Raw genomic sequence first — 19,081 nt, forward strand, 5'->3', positions numbered from 1 at the left:
TAGGATTGGATTGGATTAAAGTGGATTGTGTTGGATTGTGTTGCGTCATAGCCGCGCCACGTTGCGTCATAGCAGCGGCAGGGGGTTCACGGCACATTTCACGCGATGGGAGAATCAACCTAACGGAAACAACAACGGAACCCCCTATGCGTCGCATCTACACAGGGGTTCCCGCAAGGGGAGGTGGGAGTAATTTTTCCCTGTGTTTTGTGTACCTCACACCGACTTTTTTCTCTCTCATGTGCACGCTTAAAACATAGAGATCTAAGGCCTACACCTTTATGTTGGCAGGACAACAAGAATGAGGTCACTGGTGCAGCTCTCACTGCGGTACACTGTATGTAACTGGGCCGTTCTGCAGTGGTCTGAAAAATAACATAAATAATTATACAAGCCTTAAGATAAACAATAGTCGGACAATTCAATAACAATGACGACCGAAGGGCTGGCTCGCTTCGTAATGCGGCTGTTCGATTTTGTTTGCCCTTTTATTTTTTGCTCCCAAAAGAATCGAAAAATAATTATTGCGCAGTGCATAAATTGACTTCGGTTCCGGTCCTCACTCATTAAATTATACATGCTTCGTCTTCTCAAGCGTAGCAGTTGTAAAGCATTACAGCCTGCGCTTCTAATACGAATGTTCCTTCGCAACAATTCTTAAAGACTACTTGAAATCCAAATCTTCTACAAGGTACGACTCCCCATCGGGCCCATTGCACATCTCGTTCCAATTATACTTAATAAGGTGTAACGTAACTTCCACAGCATACCCAATTTAAAAGCGCCCTTGCGCGACAGAAAAGACAATGCTGAACAAAAAAAGTGGAGAGAGAGAGAAAGAGAAAGAGAGAGGCAGAGGGAGGGAGATAGATAAAGAGAGAGAGAGAGAGAGAGAGAGAGAGAGAGAGAGAGAGAGAGAGAGAGAGAGAGAGAGAGAGAGAGAGAGAGAGAGAAGAAGAAGAAGAAGTGGCCCATTTTTTGCGACACACATGTAGACTTGCGCCATCAACTGTGATTCCATCCAAAAGAACGCCGACAAAGCGTTGAGCCAGTTAAACGTAATTTAAGATCCCTGGCACGCGATGATATAAGAAACAGCAATAAAGTTAGTGTACTTCAAAAGAAAAAAAAAACTCTGTAGCACAGGATGCGTATACACAAAGTGTGCAGATCTCGGCTCAAGAATGCTTTGTCTGTCCAATCACGTACGCTCTCTAGCGAGGAGAAAAAAAAATGCCTGAAAAAGGGAAAGAACCGAGGCTGCGTGCTCTTGCTGTTGCTGTTGTTGTTGCTGCTGCCATTTCTTTTTCATACAAGCACACATCGCCACGTTCCACGCGGTGCACCTCAACTAAAGATTGTTTGCCCCCGCTCTGTTTACTTCCGTCTCGTGCTCGCTTCCACTCTTCCTTATTTTCTTTCCCCCTCATAGCGGACGCGCTTATTTTTCCCGTCACATATATCAGATATTAGCCCTGCCTCTCCACCCGTCTGGGCCGCCGTTTTGTTTCTCCTATTGTGACATTCCTGCCGCTTTTATTTCGCGCGAAGAGGCGTTATTTCCCAGGGAATCAACGGAAGGACGTTCTCCAAGTATTCTCTCGTCACTGGCCCGTAGCACTGAGCGGAGAACGGAAAGGTGGAAGAAGGAGGACACTAAAGGGTAATAAATGAAAAAAAAAAGGACGAAAGAAAGGGAGAACCGAGACCCGCCGCTTCGAGCCTGTCACGTGGGCTCACCAGAGCATAAGGAAAGGGAAGCCAGGGGGGTCGAGAGTAGTCCAAGAGAAGGGGCCGGCGAACACTTCCAGGCTGTCGCAACCCGTCGATACTATACGAAAGGGAAAAACAGGATGGCCGTGCCCTGTTTACAGAGGGAGGCTGCGGAGGAGCTTCTCGAGCTCTTCCGAGAGCAGCCGGCAGATATGCCACGGCTGCTATATCAAATCAGAGTACGCTCTCTCGCGTAGACATCGCCCTCCCTCCGCCGCCCCCCTTGCACCGCCACGTACCTCACTTTGACGGCCGACGTTGGTCGCGTTTCGCATGGGCCGTATGCAGCTCGCGTTTGAGAGACGCTTCGCGCGAATCGGATTCGCTCGCATCTCGGGGATGAAGCGCGTCAGTGGAAATTTCGGGATGCGGAGAAACAGGGGGAAGCGAGGGAGAGGAGGGGCGCCTTGAGCTCGCTCTTGAGCACGTTCGTTCAGTTCGCCGCGCCCGGACCTGCTTTTCGAGTATGCGCAAATATGAGGCGCAAATATGGAGGAACGCGGGGTGTCGGGTGTGAATGTTCGGCGATGCGGCGGGAATGCGTTTTGTTCCCTGCGCTTGGTGTCGTGCGGATGATGCACCATCCAGGAACTATGTGCGTTGACAGCTTGGAAACAATGTTTATGAAGACTATCCGAGCCGGTTGATGTATTGGCTCACATTTGTAAGCTATGGTAATGCCGCTAAGCAGGGGCGATAAGCCTGCTTTGGCTGCCCACTGCCCAAACCGCGCGCAGTGCGCATGCGAGACAAAGTGCTGATTCAGTTTTAGGCCACTTCCGTGAGATGGCGCTGCCGTTCTTTGAAGCACCGGCACAGCTCAAGGTCGGGAAACTTCAATTTGTGGTGAAGAATGAGATGCAAATTTATCAAAAGACGTTATTTTTGGCACCGATCCTAAATAACAGCTTTCGAGATATGATATTTGGTGGATTCGTTTGGGATGGATTAATTCATTTCGGCGAGTTCATTTTTCACAGCGCCATTGCATACGTCACACCATCACTTTATGTTGTTTTGCAAACAAGTACTCGCTAACTTTAATTAGTTTTGATCCGAGTCAAGAGAAAAGCAGTAATATGCCGTTACTGGAACGTTTTGCTGCTCTGCCCCCCCACCCTTCCAACTTTCCTCGCCTCCTTGCGCTTAGAAAATCCTGCAGTTGTTTTTACGTTCTGAAATATACTTAACGTAATGATGTTCCCATGAGAACTACACCATGGGCTACATCTTTTTATTTCGTAACTATAACGCTTTCGCCGCAATAGATGGCTCGAATTTCCGCGCTCGCGAATAATAGTCCCGCGGTAGCATTCATAAATGCGAAGCAATGTTTCCGGGTTTTTTAATGCTGTAGTGGGAACATTAGACATTTATGCCAATCCGCTTTCTTTCATGCACACTTTTCGCGTTTACGTAGCGCCTTCTTCCGTCACGGTTCTAGGATCTGTTTGGTTGGCCCTATGCGTCAAAAGCGCGCGCGCATTTGAATACAGGGGTAAAGTTGGGCGTGCCATTATGTATTCATGGTATAAATCGTTCGCCTTAGTATTTAAAGGGACTCTGCAACACTTCCTCTAAACGATTTCACTCTTTCCTTCACGTCTGGAAGCATAGTGGAAGCTATAGTTATCAACAGCTTGGAACGGAACTGCGTGATTTGCTCGTCACAGCCGAACTATGCGCCTTCTGTTTCTGCCTTGTCTTGGGTTTGAAATTTTTTCTAAAATTTCTATCGAATGCGCTTATCGCTGCAACAGAATGGAAGTGGCCAGTAGCCACCACACTTCTGTAATGACTTTTCCCACGTGCAGGATAGCAGACTAGGCTCTAGCCAGGTTAACTTTCCTGCCTTTCGTCTACATTCTCCCTTCCTTCCTAATTCGAGCGCTCAAAGAATGCCAAGACTCGGGAAATAGCGAAAAATTTGTTATCTGATGGGCATAGGGCAGCAATTTTTGGCCGAAGTACTTTGTGAGCCCTATACTAAGTATTGGATGTGTTTGTCGAAGACGTTGTGAAACAATTTAGGATTTAGAAAAAAGTTGAAAAAAGTTATTGCAGGGCCCCTTTAAACAATAAGCAGCTGATCAGGCTGCGCCTGTCCTCGTGCTTTGGATATCCTTTCGTCCGGTCTTTTCGCTCTTTTTGCAGAATGTGCGCATTCAGTCCGTCGAAAAATAAATGCCCTCAGTAAAAAGATATGGGTTCAGACGCCCCAGTACGAACACGCAAAGGTTAACGCGTACTTTCATGTTCACGCGTCCTTCGCGATTACGCTTCTCGCTAGACAAAACTTACATTTTCAAGAAAAGCTGGTTTCCTTCCATTCCAGTCTCATTTCACGCACTGCTTGGTGAGCGCTTACTTCAGCGGCTGTTCCGTTCTCTGCCCTCATATCAGCAGTTGCATGGCAGCCAGTTTTAGGCCGCTCCAGTTTGTGGCGCCGCGAAAAGTACGGAACTTTACAGGAGTGCGTATTGGGATGAAACAGTGGAATGAAGGCCTGAGCGACGCCTTCCCTCTGTAGCCGTCGTTCGCATCTTCCCAGTTTCCCCCTAGCATTTTTATATACCCCTTCTTGCCCTCATTTCCTCCCGCAACATTTTTTGTGCGACCCTTTTAAGCTTCGCAAAAGCCAGTCGGCGAGAAGATATCTCGGGCGTCCCGCCGGCTTCCCGACATTTCCATGCTACAAAAGCAGAACGAGGGACACGGGAAATCGTACACACACGCACAAAGGAATGAGGGGGAATAGCTGTGTTCGTCTTTTTCTAGAGTCTGCAGCCAGCCAGCCGCTCCCTGTGGGCCATCAACCGCAGCATGACGACGCAAGCGCCATCTCGTCGTTCCGGCTCGAAGAACTGCCTCCTCCGCCGCCACCGAGAACAGGCCGGCGGCCGACGACTATGAGCGCGGCAGCGCTCGTTCTTGCGCGCCTGATCTGGCCTAACTTTCTCAGGGCCGAGAAATGGGCGATAAAAGGGCAGCCAGCGTTGAGGGAAAGGAGGAAAAGGAGAGGAGCAAACTGGAAAGCGAGAGGGAGAACAACGCGGCGCGGCAGACGATAGAACAAAACGCAAGGGGGTGTAAAGGGGAGAAAGAACTGAGATCAGGCACGAAGAGGGGAAAAAATGGGGATAAAAGGGCGACCAACGAAACTGCATGCTCGACGGGCGCGCCTCGCGGGTACAGACGGACAAGCAGCTCCTCGCGTCGTCTGCGGCTCAAAGTTTTGCAGACGATAAATCACGCCCGTCCGAGAAGGCGACGGGGCTTTTTGTTAAAAGGGATTTGAAGGAGGGGGTTTTTCAAGCAGGGGAAAAGAACCACGTTAAAACGGCTACGATGACGTATTCAGCGCTGTTTATGTAAGCATGGCTGCCGCTAGCGATGGTGGCAGGAATGAAAGAAAGAAATGAGTTATGTATAGACGTCAGCGTTGAGGGGTAAAGTAAAGCGTTGCCACTAGAACGTCGCGAAAAGTCCGGGCCTATTCTTTTCTGGAACACGGCTGTGGTGTCGACGCCCGCCCATTTTGAGGACGGCGCTGGTGGGTTTCTCGGGGTCGTGACATTTTGGCCAATTGGGGTCAAAGCAAGCCGACTGAAGCCCCAAATGCAACATAAACCAATGCATTGCACTTTTTTTATTTAGTTGCGCTCTTGAAAATAGTACTATTTGTGCGTCAAAAGCTTTCGTGATAACTGCGCACATATTACATTGTATCTAATCGCTCCACTTGCACCATAAATATCATTCACTCGTTTTCTCTGTTTTTTCTTTTTTTTTTGCTCGGGAATCAGTGCATATTACGAGGGTTTTAAACGTTACGGCAGTTGACGTCACTGTTATGGGCCTATACCGGTGTTTTCGCGCTACAAGTGAGGTACGTTTTCGGTCGTCTGCTCTCAATGTTGTACCAGGCAGCAATTGAAACAATTAGATTGTTAAAGACATTTGCTCATTAAACTGTATTATTTGAATCAAACTCACTTTGATGTGAATATCACTTAGTCTAAGATAAAGATAGAGAAACGAATCTAATGCGAATGTATTAACCCTTACTAGTGCCGCCACTCCACACCAAGCCACATCGAAGTGGAGACATCCCACATTCCGTAGTTAACTTTGACGTTTTCCCCATTGCGTCACCCCTCAGCTGCCTGTATTTGCGGAAAGGGTTCATTCTAACACCTGTACTGTCTCCTTTCTATTCGCAGACTACAGCTGCCACCTGGACGTCAGGTGATTGATGTCGCCCCGGATATCTTCGCAGCGCATCCAGCGAAACAAGCAAGCCACGGAACGTTTAGGAAGAAACAGCGTGACAGAAGCCGACATTGTTTGTTGAGCCCAACGGAACATTTGTGCCGACGGTGACCCGTGCGTGGAAAAGTCACTGGCCAGCAGAACAGACGCTGGCTGAGAACGATGTGCCTTATACGTGGTTCGGACACACCGTGTGCATGTAAGACCGTATGTTCAGCCTGCGTGTTTTCTTCGGGGTGAGTATCGTGCGCGTGTGTAAGCTGAGGTGGGTGGACGGACGATGGTTACGCAATGCCACGCTCTGACTAGTTAGAACGGACGGCGAAATAGTGCGGATACGGGAGCCGCCTCAACTGCGGAGAGGTGGCGCCTGTGACACGCGGTGACCGGCGATGGCTGCAGAACCGCTTATAAGCGGCTCACAACTCACACGCACGTGGCCTGTTTCGCACCCTACAAGGTACGCCAATACTCTCTGTCTCGCTGTTCGTTTCCCCGTGCGACGTGAGATCAGATACATTGCACCGTGCCAGTCCGCACACAGCAATTTAGGAAACTGCTATCGATTTGCAAACTTGGCCGTGTGGCACTCAATTTTGCTGTCGGCCACGTGGGAACGACATTAATTAAAATGGAATAGGCACTTCCCGTCTTTGCTGTGATTCTTCCGTCGTGTTTTCTTGTACGTCTATCTGTTTAATGAGGGATAACATAGCTTGTAAATATCGATTGAACACTGCTCGTGGGTGACAGAGTAAATAAGATTGCAGCGAAATTAAGAAGTGCACCTATAAAAGCGGAGATTTTTTTACACGCCTCGGCAGTTCAGTTTCTACGGCGTTCTGCCGCTGAATCCGCGGACGTGGATTCGATCCTCGCCGCGGCCGCCCAGTTTCTGATGGAGTCCAAAAGCGGAAACGCCGATGTGTCGGTATTTCAGCGCACGTCAAAGACCCCAGGTCGCCTGAATTAATCTGTGTCCCTCCACTACGGCGCACCTTAGAGCCGAGGTGAGAGCTTTCGGCGCGTGAAAGCTCCATAATTTGAAGGGGGAATTTTTCCGGGAAACCTTAGAAAAACTTGCCTTCCGGAGACGCTGTTCAAATTTCCCTGATTTGAAATGATAAGCATAATTAGTCTCCATGCAGGAACTCCACGCATCCTGCACCTGAGATGCGTGCAGAACTGAAGCAGTGTATGAAAGAGCCAGGAACAGTTTACGTTGTAGGATATGAAAATCGATTTTAACGACAGTTTTTTTTTCTGCGGTTTCATTTAAAGAAAGAGACATGCTCAGCTGAAGGTGTAATATACAAAACGGAAATCGTAAAAAAAAAGCATCAACAACCTTCGTTTTCTGAGTTATGTAGATTAGAAAGCAATATTTTAACAGTCACGAAAAGCAAGGAAACGGGCGTGAACGTATGGATGTTTATATAAAGAAATCAACTTGAAAAACTAGAGGCCGTGCTCACCTCATTAAACGGGCTTAACCTTAAGCCCACGGGCGAAGAACGGGTCAAGGTTGTGTATACTAAGAAATTGCATTTGTGGTCATCTACCTCCTATAATAAGTTCCGAAACTGGGTAGCTGAAGTAGCTTGCTGATTCGTCTCGCAGTAATCGCACTATTCGGCTCTTATAAATGTTCAGCGGTATGAACGGTATTTGCAAAGTTAGATAAGACATCAGCTTGACAGTGGTCATTGAGACTGCACGCCGAGCACTTCTATTAGGTTAAATGCTTCTGAAAATGGCAGGGAGAGAGCCCCCATAAGGACACACGTGGTAGTTCGATTCAAAAGGTGCGATCGAAATGTGCAACATATTATGAGAACTGAGGCGTAAGTGTTTGTTGTTCTAGTCAAGCTTCCGAATCAACGCACATTGAAATGGCGACAAAATCTACTACGGCAGTTCTAAGTACATCTCGAAGCGCATTTGTTCAACAAGCTGTACTCTTTTGTGGTGTACCGCGACCGAAGACATGACCTCTGTTGAGCTCGTCGTGCGTTTGAAAAGGTTTTAGAACTATACCTCCGCTATAAGGATGGTGCCTCTACGAACCTTCACAGGGGTCAGTCACCGTTTTAAAAAGATTAGGGTTCACTGCACCTCATTTGTTTCTGTGTCACAATTATAATTGCTGGTTATCTTTACTGTGGGCACGACTATAAAGCGGGAAATGATCCCTTAGCATGCTACACCATAGCTGTGTTGCTTAAACCGACAGAACAAGCGCTGTGGTCACATTTAAAGCTTTTCACGTGAAGATTCGGGGTTTTCAGATTGTTTATAGTAAATGCACAATACGTTATGCCTTTCACTTGTGCGGGCGCTGACGTATAAACATATCTTGCTTGTTTAGCGAATCACACCTTTAATTTATACCGAGGGCGCTCAGCTCCTTCAAAAAACGTGTTGTGCTTAAATTATATGCACTCTTCAGTTCTTCGGTAAAGTGCAAACATTTTCATTTTGGTTCTATATTAGCGCTCGGCTGTGTCAGAATAAAGAAAGAGAATAAAAGTTTATGTTCGCGTAAGTGATAGCTTTCGGCAAATATTAAACTGCCTATGTACCTTTTTTTCTGCCCTGGCTCGGTTTTACTAGAAAATAATCGACATCGTTTTTTTCCGGCTTCTGAAACAGCTGTACACTTTTCACTTATGATCGGTTGAGACCGACTAAACTACGAAAAGTTTGTTAATAAACGTTTTATTTGCAACATTGTATAAGCAATCGTGAAAGCGGGTAACAGTTGCACATGGTCCTTAAGTGAAAGCGGCATTCCTTGTGACACTGCATTCAAATATTCTCCAAACCCCGGATAGTAGCGTTGGTAATAGTCACGTGCTTACATTTATTAACCGTATTGTTAAAAGCGCGGCACCCTAAATTGACAGCTCTTACACTGTGAATGAATAATGATGTTGGTTTATAAAAGGAGCGTCACTGCCTTTAGCGGGTACGAATATTTATTTTAGATACACTGCCCACCAATTCTAACGAGCTTCGAGTGAGCATGTTATTGTTCATGAGTGTCATATTATTGTTCGAGCAGAAATGGTTTATTGTTCGTTGGGGACATGGGCACTACATCTCAAGGCGAGACTTCGGGGATACCGTTTATTTGCTTGTGATGACTGAACAAGGAAGCTATGTTACCCGCGGTTGTAAGCAACAGGCGACTGTTTCGCGCACGGGGCCAACTCTGCATGTTTGGTAGCCGGAAAGAAATATATCCGTGCACCTAACCAATTCAAAGCTATGGACTAGTAGCGGCGGAAGTGTTGTTAACGGAGGGAGAACAAATAACGCAAAACTTTGGCACAAGACGTTGCGTGAATGATACTGTGATTGGGCTTGTGTAAACGTAATCTTATGAATGCGTGACACCTGTGTGTTGACTCGACTTCTCCCACAAGGAATGTGTGTACACTTTGAGGAAGAGAAAGAAAGTGTGTGGAATAATAAAGAGTATGACTGATCTGGAGCTCTGAAAGTTGTTTTAACACTGCGGTTTTCCTAGCCCGCATTGTGTTCCCTTCCCTTTTTCCAGTGTGACCTCCCGCTGATCAGATTACGTTATCGTCGCCCTTGCAGCTGGTATCGTTGCTCATGGAAGTCGTCACGTCCTGCAAAATAGAAAAAAAAATGGCCGCGTACCTGCTAATTTTGTTGCAAATGTTGACGAAAGACAATAGTCGTCTGGCGCCCCTGCCATGTAAATGCCACCCTTCTCTTTCCGGCTCGCCTCTCATGCTGTTCCTCTCCTGGTTCGTTCCTCGGAGGATAACATGGTAGTGGTGTGCTCAAGTCAAATTTGCCGAGTTCCACAGCTCCAAGTTGGGTGCCTCGATGCCAGCGCTGCCGTACGGCAGAGACACGTGGGAATAGAGTCACCTTACTACAATTTTTATAAAACCACGTTGCCCTACTCCACGAGCGTTCCAAGCGGAACGTGGAACCTATCTAGTGGATCCTTTCGTTGCTGTTGCCGTTTGGATCTTTTAAATGTCGCCAGGCAGCGCGGGAAACAACAGGCGACGGTTTTCTGCAGTTGATCTTGTATTTTATTAGCTATCATAAAAAAAATTCCCCGCATTTCCCCGAGGGGAAGAATGTGAAAGTGCGAATGCACGAGTTGAATTTGCGCGGTTCGGTAATGTTCGCAAAAGAGAGATCACACACACACACACAACTACAAAGAAAGAAAGATGCATTTATTCACAGACACCTATTTGTGTTGTTGTTGCACTTGATTGCTAGAGCGGATCTCAGCTTTGAAATTTCGTGTCAGTACTCCTTTAAGCGGGTGCATTAGCCCTTCTCACGCCCGATTCTTGGCCAATCCCCCACGTGGGTATGTGCCATGTCAGCGGCCAGGCAGCGCGCGCCCATCTCCCCCCGTTGCCAAGGTAGACGAGGAGATTCCTGGCCAATCCCCCACGTGGGTATGTGCCATGTCAGCGGCCAGGCAGCGCGCGCCCATCTCCCCCCGTTGCCAAGGAAGACGAGGAGCGCGCGCACCCGCAGCTGTTGCTATGCGGACGGCGGCGGACGCTTCAGGCTCGCTTAAGAAGTGCATTCGCACTTAAAACCAAGCAGCCGTGAATTGTTTAATAAAATAACACTGCAAATATCACTCATATCACTCATGTATTGATTTTCTGCCTTATATTTGCGTAATGTCTTGTTCTGGTTCAACAATGTTGACAAGTATGAATATTAACACCGGACTTAGACGTTTAGATTTGGCAGTGAGTATATAAGACTATTGCGCAGTTTCTGTTTCCCTTTAGCCGGGTGGCTGAATCGAGTCACACACAGACCAAAAATTCTGCGTTTAAGTAGCCAAAAAAAAAAAAAAGACTATCGTCTTTAAAAGAAACGCCCTTCGCGCCTGTCTCACATCATCAACAGCAAATTTCTTTCCTCTTTTCATTTTATATGATATGACTATTAAAGCAGCACTAAGCACGTCAAAAACATGTCCAACGTTTTTTTTCCGAGACCCAGGTATTGTATGTCCCTCTTCTTGGCAACTTAGCACAGGGACGACTGTAAATTGGTTCTGCTATTCTTTTTTTAGTTCGGCGGCCGCGCTGACCAGCTCCAACCCCTGCTCCCAGCTTCGGCTGGTGAATAGGGCACGGAAGGCCGGCTACAGCCAGGGAGTCCTGTACTGAGGATACTCCTCACTTGTCCGGAGTGGCTGCACTCAACGGATGGGATAAATAAAGTTTTAAATGCGAATGCATTTATTAGCCGGGGGTTGTCTTGCTCCGTTGGCCGGCGTGCGCCTGCATTCCTCCAGCGCGAACGCACGTGAGCGCGCTCACGTGCGCTCGCGCCTCGTAGTTCTGCCGTCGTCGTCGTCGTCGTCGTAAATGCGAATGCATTTCTTTCGCCATCGTCGTCGTCGTCGCACGTGCGCTCGCGCCTCGTAGTTCTGCCTTCGTCGTCGTCGTCGTCGTAAATGCGAATGCATTTCTGGACGCGGCTATGGAAAGTGTGTGCGTGCGCTCCAAACCCTCTGACCCCATAGTCTTGGTTGGCGACTTCAACGTTGACGTGCGCAAGAAGAGTGGCGAGTGGCTGGTCGAGTACATGCAGACCAGGCACTCTATGCATTGTCTCTCTGCCGGCTTCGACACGTGCCCCACTACCATTCACGGGAGTTGCATTGATCTGGTCTTTACGCGAAACTGTGACGCGCGTATGGTTCTCAAAGACCCTTTGACCGTGCACTTTAGCGATCACAAGGCAGTGATTGTGGCCGTCAGGTACAACGATAACACAAACAGGTGCTGATGAATAAATGATTACGTTCACACTCTCGTCATTAATTACGCCATTACTCGCAACACACTCATCGGTGCACCCAATGCATTCGCATTTCTGCCCGATTCCCTTCGGGGAGGTGCGGGGGAATTTTTTTCCTCCTCTTTCATCCTCCTCGTCGGAAGGGACAGGTGAAGGTGTGGATCACGCGACTGACGGAAAAAAGTGTGGATCAATAATTTTGACAGTCTGGGCAAGCCAGACAAAAGCGGCTCCTAGAAGACGGTCGGCAGCTGTGGATTATAAGCATCAGAAGCTCCGGAAAGCACGAGACGCCAAAAAAGGCGCCAGGTTCGGTTTCAGGTCAGTGTTCGCTAGCGTTTCTTTTGCAGCCGGAACACCCTCCCCATTCTAAGTTACACTACATGTTATCACGAAGCATTATCGCGGACTTATAAACAAGCAATAACTGAACACCAAAACATATGCAGGCACACACAATTTGTGCGCTTTATTTTCTTGTAACTGGAATGATCTCACGCGTAAACTACAAGAATGAGGTGCGGCAATACCAGTTTTTAATTAAGCCCAAACGTGACCGTATTTAAAGCGCCACGACACAAAATCTTGGATTTGGCCTCTGGTAGTCTGGGAATGCGACCACCTATACGGTAATTGGAAACACAGTGCTCCATAAGAAGGTGTCTGTGTGCGACGGCTAGGAAATGGCGCCAGCGTGCTTTATATTTGCGCATACATGCATGTCCTCCTTAAATTGTGTGCCTCAATAAATTATCAAAATGTCTAAACAGGTGCCTCAGATGTCGCATTGAGCTTGAGAGTATTCTAATCACAGGTAACATAACATAACAGGTAAATCACAGGTAAATCTTTAGTTACGCGCTGCTTTGGCACGGGTCGGCTCGTATATACGCAAAAGCAGTATATATATATATATATATATATATATATATAACACAGAAATAAGGGTTGGCAGTCGAGAAAACCTCGGAAAGCAAAGGGGAGGATGTGGTAGATGATTGAAACAGATTAAGAATTTGGAAAGAAAGAAAGAAAGTGAAGAAAAAATGCCCGCCAGGTGGGATCCGAACCCACGACCTCCAGAATACCGGTCTGGTGCGATAACCACTACGCTACCGGCGGGGCGATTTTCCCCTTCACTTTCTGGGCTATTTATGTTAGGTATTTTTTGTGTCCTGTGCTTGGGGGTATATATATATATATATATATATATATATATATATATATATATATATATATATATATATATATATATATATATATATGGTCGAACAAAAGAAGTTTCCAATGGTCCAGAAAAAATATCAAAAAGTAGAGTCCGACGCAAGTCTCAAAAAACAAAAACAAACACGTTTACTCACGTTTCGACTGGTGGTCCAGTCTTCATCGGAGTAACATTTACAGTACACTGCAGCTACACTACACACAGTAGTTACACACAGTAGCTGCAGTACACTGCAGCTACACACAGTACACTACACCTATAAAAGCGTTCTGCAGTGTACTGTAAATGTTACTCCGATGAAGACTGGACCACCAGTCGAAACGTTAGTAAACATGTTTGTTTTTGTTTTTTGAGACTTGCGTCGGACTCTACTTTTTAATATATATATATATATATATATATATATATATATATATATATATATATATATATATATATATATATATGTCACGGGCTCTTGCACCGTGGCAGAAGAAAGGACTTCAGTGAAGGAGTGAAGATTGTCCAGGCGTTCAGTTACGGCCAACCTCTCCTCCACGGAGGATACGCGCCACTCCAAATCTGGTACACAGGATTGGGAAAAAGATAACGCGATGAGGAGAGCCTTGCGAACGCGCGCGCTGTTCCTTGATCATTGGAGCTGCCTTAGCTACCGACTTGTATATGCCTGTTAATACACTTTATGGCGAACAGTGCCTTTGCCGCCACGTCACATCTTGTGGTGAAAGTGCAAGTTCTGTACCTCTCTCCTGGCAGTCTTCGCGCAACACGGAGCTTCGGCGAAGACGTCACACCCATCGCAGGACGATGCCACCCCCCCGTGAGCCTGCATCTACCAACCCGATAGTCATTGTCTCCCCACCTCGCGACCCCGGCTTTTTCTTTGGCACTGACGATGTGGACATTGACCAATGGCTCAGGCTGTATGACTGCGTCAGTACCCAGAACCGGTGGGATGACACTTTTATGTTGGAAAATCTACCCTTACATCTGAAAAAACCCGCTCTGTTGTGGTTCGAAACGAAGCGAGGCTGACCAGCTGGGATCAATGCAAACAGGAACTGCGCGATTTGTTCAGCAACTCCATGACGCGCCAGCTTGCCGTAAAAAAAAAGGCCTCTCTTCCCTCATCCAGTCATCCCCCGAGTCCTACGTGGCTTACATTGTCGGCGTTTTGGCGCTCTGCTCAAAGGTAGACCCCAGCATGCCGGGATCCGACAAGGTTGGGCACATTCTTAAGGGCATTGCGGACGATGCTTTTAATTTGCTGATTTTCAAAGAGTTCACGACAGTTGAGGGCGTCTTGAAGGAATGCCGCCGGTTTGAAGAAGCGAAGCGCCGCCGCATAGTGCACTCGTTCACCTACCTCCCTCACACCGCAGCTACACTGTCGTGTGCGGATGTGGCACCGCCACCCTGTCCACCGCGGACACATGACCTGCAGACTCATACCGACCCTCTGACGACGATAGTACGCCGAGAAATAGGGGCCATGGCTCCGGATATCACAACTCGATACGGTCATGCCCGAAATGCCCTGACTGTAGCACTTATCCAGGCAGTCGTGCGTGAACAGGTTGCCAACCTGGGAATTCACCCTGTGTGTGCTCTGACGTGCTCGCCCACGCCCGATAGCTCTGCCACTCCCTTTTCGCGGAGCGGAATGCCCCGCCGTTACGACGCCCCACCCCGTTACCACCATCGCAGCGCTACGGAATGGCGCACCGATGATCACCGGCTAATCTTCTTCAATTGTTCTCGCGTTGGACATGTGGCTCGCTACTACCGTTACCGCTGATCGTTGCCGCCGCTGCCAAGGTTTCCTGATACAAGCTACTCCAGCGACAGGACCCACCAATTCATGCCTGGTTCCGAGCAACGTGACGTTTCCGGCAGTTCCCGAAACACTCGTTTTGGCCGCTCCCCGTCCCCACAACGTCACCAGTCTCGTTCGCCCCAACCCCGTCGCCCTTCGCCGCCTGCTTCCTACGCAACTACATCTCCGGGAAACTAGCTCATGCAGCTCTCGGAGGTGATGCTGCATTTCCGACCTGGCCTGAAAATCCTCTCTGCACTATTACGACAAAACACAATCTTTTGAAGTTCATGTTCACGGTATTCGTGTGGACGCCCTAATAGACACAGGTGCGAACATTTGGATCATGAGCTCGCACCTTCGCCGCCGCCTGCACAAATTTATGCAGCCTGCTCCGTCCAATAAGGTACAAGTCGCCGACGGCCGGACGCCCACCATAGCAGGCATCGGCACAGCTCGAGTTGGCATCGCCGGACACAAAATTCCAGTCTTATTCACCATTCTGGACACACGCGCTCATGACATTATTCTTGATCTTGACTTTCTTACTGACCACGCCGCCCTCATCGACTGCGCCTCCGGTGTCCTTCGTCTTGACCTGCCGATCGCGACTGTAGCCGAAACTGAACCTTATCACCGTCTTTGCTCTGCCGAACACCTCCGATTAGCTCCAAGAGCTATAACCTACGTTCCTATGTCCCCGTGCCCACCTGTCCAGGACGGCGAGTACATTGTTTCCCCTCTTACTGATGTACTCCTACGACACAACATGGCGTTTCCTTATGCAGTCGTCCCGGTCGCACAAAATCAAATCAGTTTGCCGTTCTTGAATATTGGTCCTTCCTACCAAGTGCTCCCACAGGGAATGTCACTGGCCACTGTTTGTCCCATCGATGTATGCCAGCTCTCTTCAGTTTTCACTGATGTCCCTCCAAGTGCTCCCGACGGTCTGAACGATCATCCGCCGACCTCCGATGACTTAACAAAGCTGATATCGTCGCACCTTTCCGCCTCAGAAGTTCGCCAACTGCACGAGCTACTTGCATCCTATCGGGACATCTTTGATTTGGACGACCGTCCGTTATGCCAGACTTCGGAGGTAACGCATCGCATCAACACTGGTGATGCAGGCCCTATACACCGGCGACCATATCGGGTGTCTCACACGGAACGAGCAATAATCCAAAACGAGGTAGAGAAAATGCTGAAAAAAGACGTCATTGAACCTTCTTCAAGTCTATAGGCGTCATCAGTTGTTTTGGTGCAAAAGAAAGATGGTTCGTGGCGCTTCTGCGTTGACTACCGGCGTTTGAATAAAATCACTAAAAAGGACATTTACCCGCTCCCTCGTATAGACGACGCGCTAGATTGCCTTCACGGTGCGTCCTATTTGTCGTGTATTGACCTACGATCTGGCAATTGGCAGATCGGTGTTGATGCCATGGACCGCGAAAAGACCGCTTGTGTGACGCCGGATAGCTTGTACCAATTTAAGGTCATGCCGTTCGGTCTTTGTAATGCACCTGCGACATTCGAAAGCATGATCGACTCGCTTTTGCGCGGTTTCAAGTCGTCGACGTGCATCTGCTACTTGGATGACGTCATCGTGTTTGCCCCAACATTTGAGACACACCACCAACGTCTTTCGGACATCCTTGCGGTCTTTCGCCTAGCCGGCCTCCAGCTCAACGCGTCCAAATGCCATTTTGGCGGCCAACAACTTAAAATCCTGGGACATGTAGTTGACGCTGATGGTGTAAGACCTGACCCTGCCAAGGTGCGAGCCCTCAAATAGTTTCTTGTCCCTCGATCTGTGAAGGACATTCGCAGCTTTGTCGGCCTATGTGCTTACTTCCGCCGCTTCATCGAGAACTTCGCTAACGTAGCCCGTCCGCTCACGGATCTTCTGGAGACCGATACCTCATTCTCGTGGGGCTCCGTGCAAGCCATGGCTTTTTCCTCTCTCATTGACCGGCTAACCCGTTGTCCGATTTTGGCCCATTCCGATAATACGGCTCCGGCAGAACTTCGGACTGATGCAAGTGGGCATGGCATAGGAGCTGTATTGATCCAGCAACCCGCCGGTCACACCAGAGAGAGAGAGAGAGAGAAAGAAAAGCAAACGAAAAGGCTGATAGGTTATCCAGGCTTAGAGCCCGGATTGCTACTCGATATTGGGGAAGGGGTGTACTGCAGGAGGGTTGCAAGCTGGGCTAGTTGTAATTGAGACATTCTTGGATAAAACGAGCGCGAATTCAGACGAAGACAGACCAGCGGCTGTCCTTGTGGTTACTTCCTTCTGTCTTCGTCTGAATTCGCGCTGGTTTTATCCAAGGAAGGGGTGTGCAGGGGATGAAAGAGACGACAGGCAAAAAAGAGGGGAAAGGAGCAGGGCCGCGCACACACTTTAGTCCCTTTGCGGGCACTATAGTCTTTCGGCTAAGCCTGTTTCCTTCATAAAACGCAAAAGGGCTTTTGTTGCCTTCTGCGAAGTCAATTGTGGGGCTCGGTGTCCTAGAACAGTCTCTAGTGTGAACGGTTGATTGTCCAATTGGTTGAGCTCGGCGGCCAAAACACGTCTTTCTGATGAATACTGTGGGCAACGACCAAGTACATGTTCAATTGTCTCTTCAATCTCGCAGGCGTCGCAATGGGCACTACTGGCCTTCCCGATGAGAAAGGAGTAGGCTTTTGTGAAAGCCACTCCCAACCACAGTCTACAAAGTAAAGTAGACTGTGATCGAGACAGCCCAAGAGGAAGATGTCGCTGGAGAAGAGGGTCCTGGTTATGGAGGCGCGGATGCACAAAGTCCGGTGTATGCCATTGAGTAATGGAGGTCCTGCGCACGAACTGACGAAGCAGCCTAGCGGCATCAGTCCTTGAAAGCGGAAGCAAGATGGTCCTTTCACTGTCATGGCCTGTCCGGGCAGCTGCAACAGCCGAAACGTTGCCGGTGATTCCACAGTTACTTGGCAGCCACTGAAATAAAATATTATTGCCCTTTATGACAGCCTGGTCAAAAAATTATCGAATTTCTGTCACCAATTAGTGCAAAGGACCGTAGCGCAGTCGCACCAGAGTAATAGAGTATGCCGGTCGCCTTTGGAGCCCTACCGAACGCAACTATTCTATCACTCGCACTTGTATGGCCTGTAAGCAAGTTCCCTCCGTACTTGTACGGCAAATCATTCGCTGTAGTTACGGATCACCATGCGTTATGCTGGCTTTCCACTCTAAAGGACCGCACCGGACGACTTGGTTGTTGGGCATTACGGCTACAGGAATACGACTATTCAGTCGTCTGCAAGTCTGGTCGAATGCACAGGGACTCGGACTGCCTGTCTCGTGATCCAGTTGACCCCCCTGACCCTCGAGACAATGACGACGACCCAGGCGTATTCGCTCTGTCGGTCTTGCTCAACATTGCTGACCATCAGCGCCGTGATCCGTCGCTGTGCAAGATTATCGAACGTCTCAGCTCCGAGCCAGCCGACCCCTCTACGCGTGCATTTATGCTCCGTAATGGCGTCTTGTTCCGCCGAAGCTTTCGCCATGACGGGCCTGACGAGCTACTTGCTGTGCCTCAGCATCTCCGCTCTGACGTCCTCCGTGAGCTTCACGACGCGCTTACAGCTGGTCCCCTTGGCGTGGCTCGGACTTACGACCCCATGCGTCGGCGCTTTTACTGGCCGGGTCTTTACCGGTCCGTGAGGGGATACGTCACGGCTCGTGACCTTTGCCAACGCCGAAAAACGCCTCGTTTGCTTTCAGCCGGCACCCTTCAACCAATCGATGTCCCCGCAGAACCATTCTTCTGTGTAGGATTGGACCTTCTCGGCCCTTTTCCCTTGTACTGGTCGAGAAACAAGTGGAATACGGGCGTCACCGATTATGCAACGCGCTACGCTATAACACCTGCCCTCCCCACCAGCTGTGCCACAGACGTAGCCGACATCCTCCTACCTGATGTAATCTTGCACCACGGGGCTCCTTGTCAACTGCTTACGGACCGTGGGCGGTACTTCTTGTCTCAAGTTATTGATGGCCTCCTTCGTTCCTGCCGTACCAAGCACAACCTTACCACCGCCCATAAACCAATGACAAACGGATTTACTGGGCGCTTTAACAAGACGCCCACGGATATGCTCGCCATGTACTTGTCTGC

General features: G+C 48.7%; 1 protein-coding gene across 1 annotated transcript in view; it reads left to right on the top strand.

Annotated features, from left to right (window-relative positions):
- Positions 1–9,535, top strand: part of LOC144169621 (hemicentin-2-like) — a 383,844-nt gene extending 374,309 nt beyond the window's left edge. The window contains exon 12 of the mRNA XM_077698874.1: positions 5,997–9,535. Within this exon, the coding sequence (XP_077555000.1) occupies positions 5,997–6,025 (29 nt within the window). The 3' untranslated portion in view covers positions 6,026–9,535. The remainder of the gene's footprint in view (positions 1–5,996) is intronic.
- Positions 9,536–19,081: the final 9,546 nt, after the last annotated feature.

This window comes from Haemaphysalis longicornis, unplaced genomic scaffold (assembly GCF_048455015.1).
Source record: "Haemaphysalis longicornis isolate Haplotype H1 unplaced genomic scaffold, Haemaphysalis longicornis Haplotype H1 scaffold_2, whole genome shotgun sequence".
NCBI lineage: Eukaryota > Metazoa > Arthropoda > Arachnida > Ixodida > Ixodidae > Haemaphysalis > Haemaphysalis longicornis.